This window comes from Quercus suber, unplaced genomic scaffold (genome assembly GCF_002906115.3).
Source record: "Quercus suber isolate HL8 unplaced genomic scaffold, Cork oak 2.0 scaffold_295, whole genome shotgun sequence".
Classification (NCBI taxonomy): Eukaryota; Viridiplantae; Streptophyta; class Magnoliopsida; order Fagales; family Fagaceae; genus Quercus; species Quercus suber.
In genome coordinates, this window is record NW_027069751.1 from 516,417 (window position 1) to 539,806 (window position 23,390).

General features: G+C 35.6%; 1 protein-coding gene, 2 non-coding genes and 1 pseudogene across 3 annotated transcripts; 3 read left to right on the forward strand and 1 right to left on the reverse strand.

The window, feature by feature from the left end:
• Positions 1-3,023: 3,023 nt before the first annotated feature.
• Positions 3,024-9,008, forward strand: LOC136071224 (galactinol synthase 2-like; annotated as a pseudogene).
• Positions 4,438-4,532, forward strand: LOC112007927 (small nucleolar RNA snoR31). Its single transcript, XR_002882521.1, has one exon. It is a non-coding gene; the product is annotated as a small nucleolar RNA snoR31 (small nucleolar RNA).
• LOC112007919 (small nucleolar RNA Z107/R87) lies at positions 7,795-7,901 on the forward strand. Its single transcript, XR_002882520.1, has one exon. It is a non-coding gene; the product is annotated as a small nucleolar RNA Z107/R87 (small nucleolar RNA).
• Positions 9,009-9,444: 436 nt separating the features above from the next.
• On the reverse strand, positions 9,445-13,226 carry LOC112007277 (heat shock cognate 70 kDa protein 2). Its single transcript, XM_024039619.2, is given in 6 exon segments — positions 9,445-10,323; positions 10,521-10,634; positions 10,836-12,073; positions 12,076-12,138; positions 12,141-12,173; positions 12,769-13,226. Coding segments are annotated over 6 exon segments (2,391 nt in total). The 5' UTR covers positions 12,983-13,226; the 3' UTR covers positions 9,445-9,594.
• Positions 13,227-23,390: the final 10,164 nt, after the last annotated feature.

Here is a 23,390-nt window from a genome sequence, read left to right on the forward strand (position 1 = left end):
ATTTCTTCGACGGCAACATGTGCTGACGTCTCCCTCTCTGACGACCAGGAGGAACTCTCAGACTCACTACTTGAGCCTGAACCAAACACCTCGTCGTAGCCCGCTCCTTCGCGGACCGACGACTGATCACTCGACATCTACCTACAAGTGACGGGTGTAAACTAAGCACCTAGGATGACGACCTCACTTTAAAAAAGAGAGGATAAAAATTGAAAGCAGGCGAGAAAGGAAGGGAAACTTACAAGTTCTGGAGTGACGGTTGAAAAAGCAACAGCAGGAGCGTTGGTAGAACTGACGGAATGTAGGCGACGGATGTGCTCTCCAGGAATCAAGTGAATGAAATAGTGAAAATGAGGAGAGGGGACCACATATATATAAGCTAAAACGCACGGAAGACGAAGCGACGTCCGCGTATCCGACACGAAGCCAATCCAAGCATGCCACCTGTCCCAGCATTTAATGCTATAAGTGTCAGCAGTAATGATTCTTGTCTTGAGTCAAAGAGACAGGAAGCGACGAAAACAAACTCCATAACCCGTCAGGTGAAGCCGACGGAGATATGGAGTAGGGGGCAACTGATGTGGAAGAATTATAAACAAGTGCCGTGAACATAACCCGTCAGCTTCTGTTATGGCTGACGGATCGAGACGTGACGTAAGGTAAACGGGATGAGATGCATACCGACTAAATCAAGATGAAACTGACGGGCTGAAGTCCCCAAGTCCAACTGACGGCTTTTGAAGCCGTCAGGTTACTGAACGAAGCTTGAAGGCCGACGGGAATTACAGGCTGACGTCTTAAGAGGCTGACGGTTCTGTGAAGACTATAACTTGGTCATCACGCATGGGTTTTAGAAATTGCTTGTACTCCACGCCCCGTATCAGAGTCCTATAAGGAAAGGATTCCGCAATTTACGCGCATAAGGATTCCTACAAGGAAAAGACTTCTACTCCAAGGAAAAAAGGTCCACCCACTACTACTATAAAAACCCCAATACCCTCATGAGCCGAGGTACGCATAATTAACCCCTCTCTAGCACTCTAGAGTTGAAAAAGTTCTAACTTGACCTTCAGAGGGTATTTGGCCGGCACCACACCGGTGCTCTCTGCGAGGTCCTTTTCTTTTTTATTGTGCAGGTGTTGTTTTTGAGCGTACACGCGTCGTGCAACTCACTGGTGAGATTTTCGGCATCATCAACCTAGATACATTCGTGAGCAGAGATTCCCCTTACAAAAGCAAAGTAATTAGTAAATCCAAGAAAAGACAATTACACCAAGCTTGGCCTTTCAGTCTTCTATCAAACCAAGTTACTCTCAAAAAATTACATATCTTATTAGCAAAAATTTCACAATTGTGCCAATTATAGAGCTAGAGCTTGCATTTTTTTTTTTTTGGTTTTAATCTTGAAATCAATAGCAAGATGTCTAGAGTTTTATAGCATCTTCAATCTTCTCCCAAAGATTGAGCTTGGCAATCACTATCTTATTGAGCTTCCTTTAGAATGAATCAAACGACTCATCATTGCTCATCCTTAGCTCTTCAAATCGAGTAGTGAGCATTTGAAGCTTAGTGTCCTTAACCTTCTTAGTACCTTTGTAGGTAGTCTCAAGAATGGTCCACGCCTCCTTGGCAGTCTTCACATGTGAGATCCTGTGAAACTCATCAGTAGAAACACCACAAAAATAGTGTTAATCGCTTTGCTATTGGTGTTTGCCAAAGCAAGATCAGCCTTATCCCATTCGGATTTGGTGGTAGTGGGTCTAACATACCCACTTTTAACAGAATCCCATACCATCTCATCAATAGCACAAAGAAATGCCCTTATATGTACTTTCCAAAAAGCATAATTGCTCCCATAAAAAAATTGAGGAGCATTGAGAGCTTGAGATCGATCCATCTCACTAGTGGTCAAGGATCACACTAGGATAATCAAATCCGATAAGTGTACCCACTTTGATACCAATTGAAAGCTTGAATTAGTGTAAAAACATAAGAGCTTATTTAGACCTCCAAATAAAAATACGGCTCGGTTACTTTTACTCTAACTTTAACTAAGTGCGGAATAAGAGTAAATGTGCGTAAACAACCGATAAAGCTACTCTAAGCCATATTCAACAAATATCAATGATAAAATGAAAGTTTAAAGAGTAGGAAAGAAGAATGCAAACACAAGATAAGACCAAGACGTGTTATTGAAGAGGAAATCGAAGAACTTGGCGAAAAACCTCTCCGCCACCCTTGAAGCGGTAAATCTATCCACTAGAGAATAAGTTGGAGTACACGAATAACAAAAGACTCTCCAAGCCTAGTCTACCCCATGTACTTGAGCCCTCCAAGCTCCTGCTACCAACTGGCTTCTTGGATCCTTGTCTTCTCTAGCTTTCTCGGATCCCGCAATTCAGCCCGATTGCATCTGCCAATGATTGGCTTCTTCCAATACTTCCCAACAGCACCAAAACCTCACTTTACACTCAGATTGGGTGTGGTAAGTGTTTGGGTTATCAACCTTTCAAGGATTTGGATATAGAGAGGTAGGAGTAGAGGAAAGCCACAAGGAAATGTGTAGATCATTGTGGGTATAACAATCTCTAAATCTCAAGTGTATTTTCTAGGATTTTCTCTCTGAAAAACACTCCTTAAAATATGTGAGTAATGAGGGTATATATAGTGTAGGTAAAGACTTGGTAAAGCAAAAATGACAAAATAGCAAAACAGAATGTTTTGTCAGTATTTCGCGAGAAGGCCTTATCCACGAGACACTCGCGAAAACTCCAGGCAGTCATGACTCTTTGCATTTCAGTCGTGTGCTCTACAAGTGGCTACTTTGCAGGATAGCTTCTCGTGAGCTTCTCACGAAATCCACTTGTTCTTCACTTTAAGCTTGAGTCTTCACACTCTCTCACACACAACCCTTACAATGAAAAACCCCACATAAATACGGGGAAAAATGATTGAATAAAATTACAATCAAATTTGGCACGGAATTAAAGCCAACGCAAAATTGTTGTAAATAACAACTTTACATGTTTGACGAAGACATTCAAGTGTTTGAAAACATTGATCACGTCAACTTACCAGACAACTAGTTCTATGTTGTTATGGACTGGTTTAAGAAATTCACATCAACAATTTATATGGCATTTGTGTCATGCATATTGGTCTGAATATGAATACTCCTATCCCCCGCTTCCCGCATCACTACTTTTCCTTGGGTTTCATCCCCTCTTGGCTTTCTTTGCACTTGTATGCTCATGAGTTTCTCAATTTTTGTGTGTTATTGTTTTTGGTTTTTGATTTGAAAGATCACAATGATGTCCACATGAAATTCAAGCCCAACAAACCGAAAAGCAAGCTCCTCTACACTCTAGAGAACTTTGCGTGTTGACAACCCAGATGACCTGAGCAATCTTTATCTCTCTCTCTCTGTCATAAAGATTTCCTATATTTTTCTTGTCATCCAAACATGGCATTAGTTTGTTGAATTTTTTTGCCCCCCTTAGGCTGCATTTGTTTAAGTAGTAAACGGAATCCAGAAAATATTTTACACCACGGGGCATGTTTGGGTTGGCCGGAAAATTTAGTCAAATGGAAAATGATTTCCGTTGACCATAAAATATCAAGCCTTGAAGTGTAAAATAATTTACACTTCTATTTTACCTTCAAACTAATTACACCCATTTTTAGTTTACCTGAACCGAGAGAAAGGAGATAGAGCTTGAACCTGAGACCTGAACCCTACCGCCAATTGAAGCCCACCGCCACCTGAAGCACGTTGCCGCCACCCTCTAGATTGAACTCTCATCGTCTCGATCTTGTCGCTGCCTAAAGCTTGCCGATGTTTGACCGATCTCATTGTCTCAATTTCATCGCCAATGCCATGACCGATCACTCTCTCTTCCTCCCTCTCTCAGTTTGACCAAATTTTTTAGTTTAATGAATTGTTTTGAGTAGATTTTTGTTTCTTTTAAGTGTGTATATATATATATATATTGAAATTTTCTATTATAAAATTTGTTTGGAAGCTGAGAAAATGGCTGAGAAAATGTGAGAAACCAGTAGAAAAATAGCATTTTAAGAATGCAACCAAACACCTGAAAATATTTTCCAAAACAATTTTCAGAATGCAACCAAATACTTGAAAATATTTTATTTTCCAAAAAATATTTTCACCTGAAAATATTTTACATTGAAACAAATGCAGCCTTAAAGTTGTATTTGTTTGTGGGAAAATTGGGTAGTTATGATGAGTATTCTTAGCTCCCTCTTCTGTGTTGTAAGGTTGCTGGCAGAATAGAACCTATGACTTTAAAGCCAACACAAAGTAATCAATCTATTTTTATTTTTTTCCCTCTGAGTTAGCTCTTTATTTATTTATTTATTTTTTATTATTATTATTATTTAGTTAATTTATTTATTTGTTTATTTAATTCTCTTTTATAGATTGGGATGAAGTGAAATAAATTAATCCAACACCTGCTCAGAGTGATGTTTAACAACTTTCTTATGAAACTATTAACGTTGATTGAATCCGTTTGTTTAGGCGTTTGTGCAGCCTAAACATGCATTTTAAATCAAATTGTTTTTATAAAGAAGCATAAAATGCTGTTTCAAATACGCAATAGAGTCTAGCTTTTCCACAGTTGCCCCTTTTTAAGGTTTCCACAACGTACAACGCAAACAAACGGACTTGCTGATCAGTTAGGGAATAAAACGAGGTTTGATTCTCAAAAAATGAATTATTTGGCTAATACAATTTTGAAGATATTAGCTAATATATATGGATTGAGTTCAAATTATACTTGGTATAACTTTTGACAATGTAACAACATCACTTGAAAATTTTTATTGGATGTATTTAGAAATATTAGTGGTTGGATTGCGTTTTATTTTGATACCTTGCAAAGTTTCAAGGTGACCAATGATTGAGTTATTATCGAAGAGTTAATAACATACAATTAACACGTAATTTAGTGTGCATGTTAAGAAAATGAGAACATATTATTCAATGGTTGAATTTTTATAATATTAATCTCCTAAAAAATTAAATGGTGTAACATGAACATAGACTTACACTAGGTGTAACTTGATCTTAACTTTACAAGCACCTAAAATGTATCGGTGTTGAAATATTATGCTCCAATGTACAAATAGAAACCATCATCATAACAATTTTTGAAATGTTGAGTTGGAACTTATGAAGTTTTTATTGGTTAAATTGGAAATAAAAATAAAAGAAACTAGTACCTTATGCTACATTATTTCCAACAACATTAATGATTAATCAAATATGGGGATAGTTAGCAATGAATATGATGCCTAAACATAAATATAAACACCCCTTCACGAATTTTCTGGCAATCGATACCAAATACCTAAATAAATGAGACTCTTCTTTTTCTCGAGTAGTTTCTCCTTCTCCTTTTCAAGAGAGGCTATGTCTCTTTGTTGACTCAGTTGATCTTCTTTACATTGATTCACGATGTTTGGGTTTGTGGGACAAAATTGCTTTTTGCCTCTTTCTGAAAAAAAATCCAGCATTTTGCCCTCTTTCTCAAACTAATTAGGGAAATGCCTCTCTTTTGAAAATCGAGTTTCTGAAAATCGATTTAGGCCCTATAATGGCGTTTTTAAGGACTCTATAGTGACGTTTTAAGGACCTATAGTGACGTTTTGTAACTCGATTTTCATAAAATTGAGTTATAGGTAAAAAAAAAAAGAAAAAAAATTGCATGTAACTCGACTTTATGAAAATCGAGTTACAAAATGTCACTATAGGTCCTTAAAATGTCACTATAGGGTCCTTAAAAATGCCGCTATAGGGCCTAAATCGATTTTCAGAAACTCGATTTTCAAAAGAGGGGCATTTCCCTAATTAGTTTAAGAAAGAGGGCAAAATGCTGGATTTTTTTTTCAGAAAGGGGCAAAAAGCAATTTTCTCCTGGGTTTGTGCTATATTCTTTTGCTCTTTGCCTAATTACATTGAGATGCGATCTTCATTGTTCCAAATGATCTTCTATATTCTTTATTTCCATATTGATCGAACTCGTTGGTTTATCTTCTCCATACTATAGCCAATTTCCTCTCTTTCTGATCACAAATAGAGGATAGAGGTTTTCTATATATACAATGTATCTAGAAAAAATTGACAAATGCCATTTCTGAGCAAAAATTGTAGCGTTTTGCCCATTTCCCAAAACTAATTAGGGAAATGCCCCTCTTTTGTAACTCAATTTTAGATAAATTGAGTTAAAAAAAAAATTTCTGGAGCCCTATAGCGGCATTTTAAAGAGCCTATAGTGACGTTTTAAGGACCTATAGTGGCGTTTTGTAACTCGACCTTCATGAAGTTGAGTTATAGGCAATTTTTATTTTTTTATTTTTTAACCTATAACTCGACTTCATGAAAGCCGAGTTACAAAACGCCACTACAGCTCCTTAAAACGTCACTATAGGCTCCTTAAAAACGCCACTATAGGGCCTAACTCGATTTATCTCAAATCAAGTTTCAAAAGAGAGGTATTTCCCTAATTAGTTTGGGAAATGGGGCAAAATGCTACATAATTTGCGCGAAAAGGGCATTTGCCCATTTTCTCCCAATTTATCTCTTTACTCTTCACTTATAATGATAGGATATTGCATGTGTCAACATTTGATGTAAAAATATTTCTCATGCTATAAAATTAATGATTTATTGTTATTGAGTTGTACTGGTAGATTAATGCTTTGGATACACAACCTTTCTAATAATAAATTATTCGTTAATTTTGTAAAAATAGAATAATAATTTATTTTATCGAACATACAAACAATATTTTGTTTCATGTCAATAGAAATATGATAAATTATTAGAATTTTGCCTCCTAGTTCTTGACTTTTAGGGATTGTTTCATTTTGGTCATTAGAAAAACTTCAATGTCAATTTAAACCATACTCCTTGTATACCCACTTTAGTGTGCTCCTTGCCATCATCTAACTCTCGAAAAATGTTGATATGGGTAATAAATTGCTTACATGTCACTTAATCACAAATGAAAATATTTAACTGGTTTTAGAAAATCACATCAACAATTTATGTGGCATTTGTGTTTAATTTTTTTTCTTTTTTTCTTTTAACTTTCATGCAAATTTCTCAGTAACCAAACAAGCACACACACCAAAAAATTTCAAAGTGACAAATCAAATGACAAATACCAGCTTAAAAATTCTCAAAATGGAACAATTTAAGCAGAACAATATGAGTAACAATACATAAGAAAAAATAATTTACATAAAAAAAAATCTAAAATATTGTAAGAATTTCTATTTTCAAAGATAGAGAAAACAATTTAACATATTTATTACTAGAAATTGGAAGATGTCAAAAAATGACGTTGTGTGAGGGGTTGTTTCTAATATTTGATTTCTTAATCAATTATAAATAATTTTTTTGATGATTTACTATATCGAACATCGATGATAAATCAATATTACGAGTTTTATTTTATTTTATTTCAAGATCAAGGCAATTTTCACAGATAGTAATGGAATAAATGAAAAGTTATATGACTTAATTACATTTTAAACAAAATTAGAGGATATAATTTGTAATTCAACTTAAATAGAATACAAAAAATGCTCTATCCAGTTATGGCATTTGTGTCAAGCATAGTGGTCTGAATATGAATACTCCTATCCCCCCACATCGCATACCACTATTTTTCCTTTGGTTTCATCCCCTCTTCGCTTTCTTTGCACTTGTATCTTCATGAGTAACTCTGTTTTTGTGTGTTTTTGGTTTTGGTTTTTGATTTGAAAGATCACAATGATGTCCACATGAAATTCAAGCCCAATAGATTGGAAAGCAGGCTCCTCTACACTATAGAGAACTTTGCTTGTCGACAACCCTGATGACTTGAGTGATCTCTATCTCTCTCTCTCATAAAGTTTTTCTATATTTTTCTTGTCATCCAAACAAGGCATTAGGTCTGGTGGGTTTTTTGTCCCCCATAAAGTTGTATTTGTTCATTGATTTGCATGTCACTAATCCTATATTTTGAAACATTGTTTTGGTGTAGAGTGGAGAAATATTGGGCATCACATAATTTTGAATCTTGTGAGTTAAATTCCAAAGTAGGTAGGATTGGGACCTGTCTTATCTAGATTGGGCTTAAACTATACACGTGGCCAATCTTGACTAGATTCATAATGGCTTCAAAATTTTGATTTTTTTTTTTTAAAATATTAAATATTTTTAACACACACGAAAAGAGAGGAGAATGTCTTAAAATAATTGACAGTAGTATATATCCAAAAGGACCTAACTCTTGTTGTAGTATAAAAATTACAATGAATCTCATGAAATTCACATTAATTGCCTATTTGTGTATGACATTTTAGGGTCACCTGGCTTTATTTGATGAGATTCATATCACGCTAATTTCTACTCGTTGGACTAATACTGGGGATGTACATCATTGACTATACAAAACTGAAGCACATACATTTTGTATGACTTTGTTCTATTCACCTTATGGCAATAGTAATTTGTGGGTTTTGGCTTACTCAAAATTTATATGATTCTCGCAGGACTTTTTGAACATGTTTTTAATGGATATTTACAGTCAATCCCCCCAGTTTAAAACCTTGTGTTGGCAATGTTATATATTGAATTTGAAAAGGTCAAAGTTGTTACTGTGCTTCTGTGAGTATTTACTTCGTTCATAGTAACAATCTCAAGATTCAAAAAAATCTGAACATTTTTTGCCTGATATGTAATACTAATGGGGTATGTTTTTGATTAATTTATGGGGCTCTAAGCCATGGAGGTACAATAGCGAGGGAAAAAGATGGAGAGGGAAGACATCAAGCTGCTAGTGAAAAAGTGGTGGGACATATACTATGATGAGTCATTGGACTACAACAACACAACTAAAGCCGGTGCTGAAAAAAATGACTTGAACCGATTCTTGATGGTTGTGTCAGAGGCTGTTGTTCACTATATGAACCCCTCTGTTTTGTGCTTGTTATAAGTTCAATGGAAATGAAGCTTGTGCAGTATTAGAAGTAATGGTCTTCTGTTTTTAGATGAAGACTTTCTTATTCCATATGTTTGTTATGGTCTTCTGCTTTAAGTCGAAGACATACACTCCTATTACATGTAAAGGGCTGGATTTTTTGGGAAACAATAAATAGTTTTTAAGTTATACCTAATGTAACTCTAATTAATATTATGTCACTTAATAACTTGTTATTGAATTCATATTTTAAAAATCTAACTGTTAAATTACATATTCTACATGTTCTTGACACATGTCAAATTTTATGCTAATTAGATGATATTTACTATTTGATCCATATGCATAATTCTAAACTGCAAAAACTTAAAATTTAAAAACTAGATTGATAATATAGATATTAATTTTTGATCATATCAAAATTATGCAAACATTGAAGAAGACATTGTAATCGAACGGTTAAATTCTCAAAATATGAATATAGCAAAAATTATTAGATTGTATAACATTACTTAGAATTACATCAAATATAACCTTAACCTAAAAATACATGCCCACATGACAATTGATAAAAGATAAATACAATACCACCGTTAACTATTTAATTGTTAGCCAAATCAACTAGAAGACTAATAAAAATAGTTGGATCACCAAGAAGAGCACTAATTATTGTCTTGAGAAATATTTTGAGTATTTTCACGCACATTTTACCCATCCCACCATTTTTTGTCAATCGACGTTGAATAGGCAACTCCAAATTCTTCGAAGCCAGAATATTAGTTGTTCCATTCTCCAATTCCTCAACTATTATTTTCGTTATGCAAGAAACATGAAAATTATACTCACCACACTCGGAAACATACGACCACACCTTAATTTTTGACAAATCAATTTGGTAGCAAAATTTGCACTTTGACTTAGTCTCACGAAGGTGAAATTTCACATGACCAATTTGGAGTTCTTTCTCGAGGTTGAGACAACAAGGGTGCAAATCCAAGTCCTTTTCAGGGCAATGGTAGATGAAACCTTTGACAAGTTTCCCACATGCATTACAATATCTCTTGGTTCTTTCGCCATAGAGTTTCGAAGGGGGTGGTTTCTCGTAGAATTTGAAAATGACGTCTTTGAAGATCTTGTGGGTTGCGATGGGCTTGCTAAACATGCAATCTTTATGAAGAGTATAGTTGCAATCTTCACATCTGTATCTCATTCCATTACTGCCATATTCCTTGCATCCATTGCATATGTAGCGTTTTGAGCTTGGATTGTTATCCAGCTTGAGCTCATGATTCTCGGGACAAGTGCGATTTTTCCCCATACTATTGCTTATCTGCACCATAGAAAAATGTCGTATATAATAAATCAAAAGACACAAATACAATTGAGTTTGAGAAAAATAAACAAATACAGAGAATAGAAACGAGAAATTTCCTTTAACAACTTAACTTCTATTCTTTATCAAAATAGGGATTTTAAATAATTCAATGCTGATAGATGGTGTTTCATGCTATATGAAAATTAAAGTACCTGGTTTTTGTAGTTAATAATGCTCCTCATGTTGTATGCATGGTTCGCCAAAGCATTCATGGCCATAATCTTATTCTTGTGCTCCTCATCCTTAGCCTTGTACTTCTCCACCTCCTGAAGCATCATCATAGACGTAACATTTTTCACAATTATTTTCAAGAAACAAAAACTGAGTTTGAAAAAAGCAAACAAATACAGAGGATAGAAGCGTGAAAGTGCCTTTAACAACTTAACTTCTATTCTTTATAAAAATAGGGATTTTACATAATTCAATGCTGAAAGATGGTGTTTCATGCTATATGAAAATTGAAGTACCTGGTTTTTGTAGTTAATAATGCTCCTAGAGAGTATTCCCCTGTCGATGGTGCCATTGTTCTTGACCTTGCAAGAGACATTTAAGATACCATTGGCATCAATTTTAAAGCAGACAGTGATTTGAACTTCACCCTTGAAAGTTGGAGGAATGCCAGAAAACTCAAACTTGCCTAGCAAGTTGTTGTGCCTGGTACTTGTTCTCTCACCCTCATAAACCGGGATGAAGATACTAGAATGGTTGCCAGAATAGGTGAACACCCACTGCACCTCCATAGTGGGGATGGTGGTATTTCTTGGAATCAAAACAGTCGTCTCATCGTTGGTAGTCTCCACTCTAAGTGACCGAGGGGTGACATCCGATAACACCAGATCCCGACCCTTCTTTTTACGCTCATCAGTCAAGATAGCAGCCTGAATAGCAGCACCATAGGCAACAACTCCATCCAGGTAGAGGAAGCTCATGCAAAGTTTCTTTCCTTCGAAGAATTCCTGCAACAGCTGCTGCACCTTGGGAATCCTAGTTGAACCTCCAACAAGGACAACATCATCGACAGTTCTCTTGTCCATCTTAGCATCCCTCAAACACTTCTTAACAGGCTCCATACACTTTTTAAAGAGTTCCATATTTAGCAGCTCAAACCTAGCACGACTAATTTCTGAACGAAAGTCAAGACCCTCATACAATGAGTCAATGTAAATGGTGGTATTTTTAGTGGATGATAGTGTCTTCTTTGCCCTCTCACAAGCAGTCCTCAACCTACTAAGGGCTCTGCGGTTCCCACTAATATCCATCTTGTTCTTCCTCTTAAACTCCTTAACAAGGGAGTTCACCATTATGTTAACAAAGTCCTCCCCTCCAAGGTGAGCGTCACCAGCTGTGGCCTTCACTTCAAATATACCATTTTCAATTGTAAGAAGTGAGACATCAAGAGTACCGCCACCAAGATCAAAAATCAAAACATTCTTGCCAACACTGGCCTTCTTATCAAGACCATAAGCAATGGCTGCAGCAATGGGCTCACTGATGATACGCATCACATTGAGACCAGCAAGGACCCCAGCATTCATAGTTGCCTTGCGCTGAGAGTCATTAAAGTAAGCTGGAACGGTCACAACCGCATTCTTGACTTTCGTACCAAGATAGGCCTCAGCAGTCTTACGCATCTTTCTAAGGACCATGGACGATATTTGCTCAGCTGTGTACTGCTCCTTCATGCGTTTGTAGTTGACCACAATCTTGGTTTATCACCAGAATCAGAAGTGACCTTGAATGGCCAAAACTTCATGTCACTCTGAACAGAGCATCACTGAATTTCTTACCAATCAGACGCTTAGAATCTGTGAATGCCAGAGGATAGAACATAAGCATCCAATAGACAAAAATATCACATAATGTCATAATCATTCAAATCTAATAAAGCCAATAAGTATTGATGACTATCCACAAAAAAAAAAAAAAGAAAAGGACCAAACCAACTCCAAAGAAAACTACGACACTATATTTGTATTTCTCATTGACTGAAAATGCAATTTTATTTATGTTTAAGTAGTTATCCAGTAAGACTTCCAATAACTTCATAAATAATTTAAATTATTAGATTACAAAACAACATAAATCTAGCAATTTTTTTTCTCTAATTAATCTAAAATTGTCGCAGCTAATTCTAAAAAATTATATAATAATAATAACCCAAAAATGTAAGAACTTTTGTTACATAATTTCTACAGAATAGCTCTCTTTTCATCTGATAAGAAAGCAAAAAATACACATGAAGCCCCAAAAAAAAAAAAAAAAAATACATAACCATTCTAAAATCACAGTTTCCTTGACATGACAACCCTCTACAAATCGGATCTCACTAGCTACATCAAAACGACTGTCGTCGTTTTCTGATAAATAAATTAGAAAAAAAGGTCATATTAGAAACTTTACCGAAGACAGTGTTGCTGGGGTTCATGGCGATCTGGTTCTTGGCCTCATTACCAACCAAAAGCTCGTAATCAGTGAAAGCGACATAAGACGGCGTCGTACTGTACCCTTGGTCGTTGGGTATGATCTTCACACCGCCGTGTTTACACACAGCCACGCACGAGTGGGTCGTGCCTAGATCGATTCCAATAGCAGGGCCAACTTCTTCACCGCTCATTGTTGCGAGAAAAATATATCAAATTCTTCGAAAATAAAGACAGAAGTTTCAGCTTGAAAAGAAAGAGATGCTACGATTGTTACGAGCAAAAAATATCAAAAGCTTTGAAAATAGAGAGAGAAGTTTCAGCTTGAAAAGAAAGAGATGCTAGGATTGTTGAGAGCAAAGAAAAAAGAATATTCGAAAACAGAGAGAGAGAGTTCAGCTTGAAACAAAGAGATGAGAGAGAGAATGAAAGGTTTTTTAACACAGAGATGTAATGTAAGTGAATCAATATTTATGCGTAGCTGCTATCACACGCGTAGCGTATGGCCTACATAGAGCATTCGCAGTAGTGGAGCTAAAAATTTAGCTTTTTAGCTCCACTACAAGTTACTTTATCTATTTTACCTACATGCATGCTGCAGCAGTGAACCTATTTTAGCTTTTAACACAATAAAATAATATAAACATCACAATAAAATAATATATCTACTACAATAAAATAATATATCTGAACGGTTTTAGACCCCTTAAACACACAGATTGCGTAGCCTAGATTAATTAGTCAAGTTGTTACTTAGTCAAATTAAGCAATTCTAGGTTAAAACAATCCAAACAATCATATCAAGAATATAAAGCAGCGGAAAATAAATAACACAAGATATGATCACCCAAGAAACCACACGGTAAAAACCTGGGGAGGATTTGACCCACCGATCCTCAAGGCATAACAGAATTCACTACGAAAGAATTGAAGTTCTTACATAAGGACTACAAGCTCCCCGCTCGACTTCCTAATGCTACCCACCAGTAGAACTTCCTGACACGACCACGCGCAGGCTCCGAATCCACGGACTACTTCTTTCTTAAATTCCTCAATCAGCTACAAGCTCCCCGCTTGCTTTTCTTTTAAGTTCCAATGGTTGCAACGGTAATGATCTTCAAGATGTTGAAATCATCTCTACCATGAAAACCCTAAGTTTTGTGTAAAGGAAAGCTCCTCAAAGATCTCACAAGAGATTCACACAAAACAGCAATGTATGAGCAACAATACAATATGGACAACCTCCAAAAACGTGGCTAGGATTTAGTTTATATACCTAGGGTAAAAACATAAAACCCTAAACGTTTAATGAAGTAGGGCTGAGTTGGAAATTCTGCAGAAAATTCAACCTGTGCGATTTTCGATCGATCGAGTCTATTCTTCGATCGATCGAGCCAGGCCGAAAGTCCCAAGTACTTCTGCAGCCACTCGATTCCAACTTACAATATTAAACCAACTTTGAGCAAGTCTAAATAAGACTAAATACATGTTTTGATCATGGTTTGCCAACATTACAAATTAGAGTTCTAAATACATAAAATCCTAAGACCTTAGAACCTAACAATATCCTATTCAATAAACAACAATCACAACCACCTTCAACCACCACCTTATCGTCACTGCTGCCGCACCGCATCGCCGCCGCCCCGCCACTGCCACCGCTGCCACCAAAAAATTCACAAATTCATTAAAAAAAAAAAAAAAAGATGAAAAAATTCACTGACCCGACAACACACCATATTTTCACCACAAAATAATACCATAAAATGATACACAAACCCAGAAAATTAAGCCAAAACAATGAACACCAATGAAAAATCACTAATTCATAAAAAAAAAAAAAAAGATGAAAAATTCAATTGACCAGACAACACACCATTTTTCACACAAAATAACACCATAAATGATGACACAAATGCAGAAAAATAAGCCAAACAATGAACACCCAAATGAAAAAAATTCGCTAATTCATCAAAAAAAAAAAAAAAAAAAAATTCACTGACCTGAAGTGGATCGGCTAGGACGTCGAGGTCTGAGGCGGTCTGAGAGAGATGGGCGGCTGGGACGGCTCGGTCTGAGGCAATCGGCGGTTGGGACGGCGGTGGGTTGAGCTTCGGCTGGGACGGCGCCGGTCAGCTTGAGAGATGGTGAGATGGTGAGAGTGAGCTTGAGAGATGGTGAGATGGTGAGGTGAACTTGAGAGTTTCAGAGAGGTGAGAGCGTGAGAGAAATTTCTTAGATGGGAGCTTGAGAGTGATGGGAGAGAGGACGGTGAGATGAAGAAGAAAAGAATGAAAAAAAAAAAAAAAACAAGCAAGTATTATTTTAATCGGGAGTGTTGAATAAAAAAATTTTTTTTTTTTTAGATGACTGCTACAGTGCACATCTATATATAGATGTGCACTGTAGCAATTCAACTAAAAATTATTGCTATGGCTCCACTGCTGCGTGGCCCTTTTTGGTATTTTGGTGGAGTTAAAATAGCATTATAGCTATTTAGCTCCACTGCTGCAAATGCTCTTATAAAGCAATCGAGCAATTTTAAAAGAATTGAGAGTTCTTCTTGAGTTTATCAAGAATTGAGAGACACCTATTACGCATGCAATTACGTAATCCTTCTCCCAAAAAAAAAAACAAAAAAAAAAAACAAAAACAAAACGCGTGCAATTTTAAAAGAATAGAGAGTTTTTCATTTTAAAAGAATAGAGAGTTTTTCTTGAGTTATTCACATCCCTAAATTACCTTTCTAAAATTTGGGGTTAACTAAATTTTACAATCTAAAATTTCAAAAACTTGATTTTACACTTTAAAATTTGGTTCCGTTAACAATTTACACTCTACGGTTAATTTTTACTGTTAAGTGACACATCATCATGCTAATATGTTTTATTTTTAACAAATTAGCCTTAAAACTACGCCGTTGTAGTGATGACACATCATCCCTACATCATTATGTTGTACAATTTTTATATTATATTTGTGTTTTACCAGTTCAATTTGTTTAATTCTATGTAAACAAAAGAAGAAAAGAAAACCAAAGTTTGATAGTTTTGAAACAATAATAGAGTATATGCTACAGTTTTACTCCAACTACTACTTTCATATTTTTATATCAATGGTTCTATTTTGATATGGGACCTTTCTCAATTTCTATTTGGCTCCAAAACTCATAAATACTATGTTTAGCACATTGTCTCTTATTATGTACAGCACATAAAATTTTTATCTTGTAGTCCAATAGACAATAATAAATCTTCCTCAAAGCAAGACCTAGGTACTGACTCTTAGGTCATATCTATTTATTTTCCGTTGTTTCAATTTTGTTTTGGTTGTCTTGTGTTAATCATTGTCATTATATTTCCCTTGTCACAATATTAATCGTACATAAAAATTTAATAGGAATAGGTTAGAATACAAAAGTTTCCTTTAAAGATATTATCATATTAGATAAAGCATAGCTTCTTTTCTTTTTCTTCTTTTTCTTCTTCTTCTTCTTCTTCTTCTTCTTCTTCTTCATTTTTTTTTTTTTTTTTTTTTTGAGAATCAGATAAAGCATAATCTTAGACTAGAGTCTAGAAAAATTAAGGGGATGTTTGGATTTCATGTTTTCACTCACTCATCACTCAATTTTTATCGTCCATCACACAAATATGGTGGGTCCCACGCCTGGTGTGCTTGTTTGGATTTGTTTTCAGTTTCAGTTTTCATTACTTATAACTCACTAAAATGAGTGATGAGTTACTAAAAATGAAAACACATTTGAGGTGTTTCTGAGTTATGAAAAATGAGTTATCATTGCAATATGGTAATTTCATTCAACTTGAAATTTGGTAATTTTTTCTTCTTCTACCACTTGAAATCTCCGACAATGATGAAGAAGAAAAAGAAGAATTCATCGACATCTCCAATAATGTCACTCTTCCCGATCCGAATCCCGACCACTTCTCACAACAAACTTCGGCAACTCTAGCAACTCCAACTTCGAATTCCGTCAGTGAAGGCTTGGATTTGAGTTGGGTTTGCTATGTTTGTGGGTTTGGGTTTTCTATGCATTTGTGTGTTGGTGGGTTTGGCTTTTTGGTTGTGAGTGTGTTTGATGGTTGGATTTTGTGTGGCTGTTGATGGTGGCCAATTTTGGGTTTGCTGTTGGTGGTGGTGATGGAGCTGGGTTTGGGTGTGGGTTTTATCTTCTCTAAGTAGAGTCATGCGGGTAAGGAAAAAAAAAATGGTTGAAAAAAATTTGACCCTGTAGCTTATGGGCTCCACATGTTGAAGTTAGAGTTTAGTTTTTGTGATGAAAAAATTGTATCCAAACAAATTGTAGACTAAATTAAGGTGAAAATAGATCTAAGATATGAGATATGAGTTTTGAATTTTGAGTTATAAGAATAGAGTGATAGAAACTGAGTTAGAGTGATTGGTTGAACCAAACAGGGCCTTATTCTCTCAAAAAGAAAAAAAACATACGAAAATTTATAAAATATAAAAGACTTAGTTTGGTTACAGAAATGACAAGTTTGGCTCCATTTTAAAAGGAAAAGCAAGATTCACCAGTCAGAGTGGAATTGTACAGTATTTTTTGAAGGGAAATGCTAGATTCACTTTCACTGTGTTTTCTTTTCCACAAGTTTATATTGTTTCCATAAAAGCAGTCAAACCACGCCTTATCTGCAACCGACTACAAAATTACCAAAACACCATCACATGCATTTTTGGATGACACATATCAGAAGCTCTAAGAGCATCCACAGCAGTGAAGCTATTCTTTTAACTATTTGCCATCACAAAAAGTTATTTTATCTATTTTACCTACTCATTTTACAAAATAACTAGTAGCAAAGGATCTATTTTAGCTTTCAACATAATAAAATAATATATATACTACAATAAAATAATACATCCCACCACTACCCCGACCACTTCATACAGCCCACCACCACCACCACCACCACCACCACCACCCTGCCCACAGTCTACTCCTATTGCCACCACAACCACCAAAATCAGCCAACAACTACCCAAGAAAATCAACCCAAACCACAAAAATAAAACCCACAGAGCTCGATCACAAACCCAACAATCCAAAACCAGAAAAATTCCATGAACCTAGAAAAATTCCTGCAAAAACGAGTGAACGGAGAGTGGGCTGAGGAAGGCAGTGGTGACTTCAGCAGAGATGAGCTAGGCTTCAAAGTGAGTGAATAGGATGATGAATCGGGTCGGCGATGGTGCATGGGTTGGCGATGATGGTGAGGAGGTTGATGAATTGGTGAGAGTTTGTGGATGAGAGGATGATGGGAATCGGTGAAGCTAAAGCCTTTGTGGAGGTGGATGAGAGTTTGAGCACTGTGAGAGATGAGAGCTTGAGAAGGAGTTGTGCCTTTTTCTTTGTGTGATAAACAAAAGATAGAAAAGAAATAGAAAAAGAAATAAATAAAGAAAGAGAATAAATATTATTTTAATGCTAGTGGGAATAAAAAAAACATTTTTTCTATTTAGCTTCAAGCTACAGTATGCAGCCAAAAGTAGTTGTGTATTGTAGCTCTGAAGGTAAACTATTTAGATATACCTTCACTATTGTAGAGCACTTTTTGTATTTGGGTGAAGCTAAAATAACAATATAGCTATTTAGCTTCACTAATGCTAGTGCTCTAAACTAGTTTAGACTATTTTTCATGGGAGGAATTTCATCTAACCAAAAGTTATATCTACTCACACATACTTAATGATAATTTAACCAACTAAAACTTCACTCCATTTCTTTGGTCTTGAAACAAAGCATAACTCTACCTACTAAATGAACCAATAAGCAACTACAATTTCTCCATTAGCATGCCTTACACATAAGTTTTAGTGAGTCCCTACCCTACCTTAGCAAAAAAGCCCGGATCAATCCCTCCAAAAATGCACTCCTGCATACCAACGTGGAAAGCAAAGTGCACTGCTTGGAAAGCCACAATCCATCATGAACCTTGATGGAGCCCCTCTATACTTAGCTATTATAATGTTTGAATCTTTTTTAATCTTTTCTTTTGCGAAAGTTTCTTGTTCATATAGTTAATTATATATTAAAATTTAAAAAATAATCAATTTCTATTACGGTTTAGAAACTAAATATATATACAACATGTGCGCACTCGAAACTGAAACCCGCTGGGCTGGGCCTCACTTGGACTCACAACTTACTTGTATTGTGGATTTGGATTTCCTACACTGGGTCGTTCTTAACGCTAAGACTTAATGTGATCGCTTTTCTCTCCTCGGGGGTCCGGGCCACCTTCTTACTCTGCTTTCTCTCTGTTTACACTCTTCTTCCAGCCCATTTTTCCAACCCCTGTCTTCTCAAAACTTCTTGTATTTATAGTCCATAGTTTAGTGGAGAGGTCATAATTACTTGCCAATGAGTGCAACCGGCGGTCCAGTATTATCGATTGTAAGTGGGTGGTCAGGTGGGAGTGGGAAGCGGTGAGGGTGGCGTTGGAACTTGGTTCCCACCTCTACGATAGTTCTCGGCAGCGGTGCCTCTCCGAGGCACAGCCGGGTAGGTACAGGGCAGGGCGTCCCGAGAGTCGAATATTTATCACTGCTTGGGAAGGTGTTGCCGAGAAACGATGAAGAGGCAAGGCTTGGGCCTGCAGCACGCGTGGCCCGAGGGTGGGCCGCCAGGTAGAAGGAGATTGGCCTTATGGGCCATATACCCAGGCCAGGGTCCAAAGCCCAATATAGGACACGGTGCGGGGGCCGTACACAACATATTAGGGAAACAAAACATTATTGTTTGCTTTAAGATAATCTAAAAATGATAATATGATCTCAATTTTTTGTAATAATTTACTCAACTTTATAAAAATTTGTATATAAATAATAAAAAAATAACATAAATTTACTAGATAAATAGAACATGATTAATAATTGAATATGCTTCCTTTTTGTGTAGATGTTTACACAAGTACATAAAAATATTACTTAGTATCCAAATGAATCATTTTAAAATTTCAAAATTAGTTTCCAATATTATATATTCACATGATGTGCATATCTCATATACATATTCCTCCACCCCCCCCCCCCTAAATTCAAATCCTACCTTCGCCACTCCTCCAAACCCAGTCTTGAAAAAAAAAATCTCTTATCACGAGTTGGTAAGATCCATGAATGAGCATTGACTACTTCTTTCATAATTCTTATTGGAAGACCACCACGCACCCTTGGTGTAGTGGTCACTCCACAAGTATAAGTGCTTGTGGGGTGGGGGGAGGGGGGGGGGGCAAGAGTTGGGGTTCAGGTATCTAGANATAAAATGGAAAAATTGAGTTATGAAAATATTGTATATTACTATTTTACATTTCATACACACACACAAAATATATATATATATATATATGACCCCCTAAAGATAAATTCATGACTCCGCCACTACTAGAAACTAACAAATATTATTTGCCTTGGTGAATATTATAATTTCTACGACTAATATCACTTATTCTTTTATTGAACAAATCGATAGATCCAACTAATGAATGTGGATGAAGGCAAACGGAAAAATGTTTGTTTAGAATAGTTTTAGAAAATTCTATAAATAAGGATATGTCATCTGACTTTATATTTATAGTAAGCTAAAAAGTAAAAAATCTTTGGCTTTGTATCCCCGTGTACTAGTCAAAGTAATTTGTATTGGCTCTTGCAAATGATGCATGTATCATGGATCTCCTTATTACTTCTAATGAATTTACTAAATCTCAGCAATAAAAAATAAAATTAGCAATTTATAAAAGAGACTTGGCTTGGGAGAATCAAATATTGATGATTGGGATTTGAATATACAATTATATATATATATATATGTGTGTGTGTGTGTGGATTGATTAAATATTGGGCTTGGTTGAGAAAGGGAAGTAATCTTTAAATGCCACTACTTAGGGGTGTGCATAAAACTGAAGAACCGAAAAAACCAAATGAAACCAACCAAACCATGTCCAAAATTTTGGTTCAGTTTCGGTTTCGGTTTTCAGTATGTATGCACCGAACTGGCCGAAACCAAACTGAATAATATATATAATATATTTTATATTATAATATTATATATATAATATAAAATCAGATTGGGCCGGCCTTGCAAATATATTGGGCAACCTGCAACTAGGCCTTTCAAATGCATTAATGCATTAGGCCTCGGACCTTGCATATAACCAAGCCCATTAATCCATTAAACTAATTAAATATCTAATTAAACTTAAATTAATTAGGTAAACTAATTTAACTAAAACAAGAATTTAAAAACCTAGCACACGTTTCACTCTTATCTCATTCTCATTCTCACACACAGGACACAGCCTCCAGCCCTCCACAGTCACTCTCACACATAAGCAAGAGAGACAGAGGGAGACCCTTCACATTGGTAAGTTTTACTCCACAATCACTCCAAATCTTCTTTCTGCCGCTGGCCTCCACACATCGGCCCCCACATGATGGCCTCCCCAAACCGGTCTCCCCACGACACAATCATCTTCCTTATTTTCTCACAGCATGATTCTTCTTTTTTCTTTCTCTCTCTTCTCTTTTCTTTCTCTGTCGCTTTGTATCAACTTCGTTCATCAGCTTTGTTCAACTGCTCTATTGCTTAATTTCTCCATGATTTCCTCTCTCTTTTTTATATTCTGGGTTTGTTTAATATTGAATCAACACTATTTTTTTAATTTTTATGTGCAAATAAAATTAGGGTTTTGAAAAAACCATGTGCTTAGTTGTTTATATTCTGGGTTTGTTTATTTTTCAATTTCCTCTCTCTCTTTTTTATATTCTGGGTTTTTTTTTTTAGAAAATAAATGATAAGGAAACCGAAAAAACCAACCGAAACCGACGGTTTTTCAACTATTTCAGTTAGTTTCGGTTGAGAATTTCACAAACCGAAAATTTCGGTTTCGGTTGGCCAACACTTAGAAAACCGACCAAAACCGAACCGACACACCCCTACTGCTACCTATATAAGTGAGAGGTTAAGTGCTTATTTAGTATAACTTTTTTTTTAACATTTTAAAACTTTTTAAAATGGGGAATTGTTTGAAATACTGTATCTAGAAAAAAGTGAATTAAAAAAATTACACTAACAAAAGTTATAAAAGAATTTGTCATTAATATTATTTTATTTAAAAATATTTATTTGATTGAATAATAAGTATTATATATATATATATATATTTTAATTGTGTATGAGTAATATTACATGTACAAATTATCTTATAACATTTTTACAAATTGTTATTGTGACCAATTAATAATGGGTCACTAATAATTTTTTTCACAAACATTTTTTTTTTTTTTTTATCATTTGTCAATAATTACTCGTTGTGTTAGCAATTTATAAAATAAAAAAAAAAATTCCACCATAGCATTTTTGATTGTGTATTTCAATTTAGATACAGGTCAACAATAACAATGTACAGCTGGATTCAAAACCCAAAAATAAATAATAAATAAAAAACAGCTGATACTTTCGGGGAATCTGGGTAACTAGGGATAAAAATCAAACTTTATAGTTAGCTAGCCCGGTCCGGAAAGAATATAAGATAGTAGCATCTCGAGCCTAAAAGGGTTGATTTTGGGTTAAAAATCGAGACTTTAAGAATCGGTTTTTATGTTTTGACGTGGAAAGTATCCTGCATGGAAATCGAGTCTTATAAACTCGGTTTTTATATAGAGCCTTAGAAGCTCGATTTTAGTGCCTTGATATGCCACGTAGACGCCACATAGATCTCGAGCCTTAGAGACTCGGTTTGCTAAAAGTGAAACCGAGTCTCAGAAACTCGATTTTCTAAGAGTGATCAAAGTCTGACACGTGGTCTGTGTCCCTAAAGATCAAAGTAGAATCTCAGTGTATCACGTGTTCTGTCTCTGAAGTCCTTCACTTGTTCTGTCTCTCAGTCCTTCACATGTGCACTTCCTTTCTCTCATACATGTTCACTTTCACTTTCACTTTTACTTTCACCGGTGCTTACTTTCACAGCAGCTTAACTGAGTCTTCCCTCTCTCACTCTCCCTCTCACTCTCATACAATCCCAACACATCCTCATGTCAGGTAAGGGTCTCACTCTCTAGTTAGTTGTTGGTTGTTTGATATTTTGTCTTTAATTTTTTTTTTTTTTTTGCTTGAGTATGAAATTATAATCATTGATTTGGTGATGTAATTGCTTCATTTTGGTTTTGCCATCTACTAAAAATATCAAATGTTGCTCCAAAAAATAAGAGCTGCCCCTTGCAAAAAAGTATTAAATAACTACTTAAACGTTGGGTTCTAAAAAATAATTGTTACAAATTTACACTCATCAATTATCATCTAGTAAGGGGGGACAACTTTGGCAGTGAAACAAGAATGCAACACACATCTTATAGAGATTAGGGGCTTTATTGTGGAAATTTTGTAACTATGTTAATATAATGAATGTACCTCAAAATTGCACAGCCAGATCATTACTCAGCCTTGTATTAGACTTTCTTTTTTAGAGAAAATGAAATTAATCTTTCTTTGGTATTGGAGGTAATGGATGGCTTCCTTTGTGAGTGATGAGAGAGGCTGCTTTCTATTCGGAAGTGGGAACAAAACTA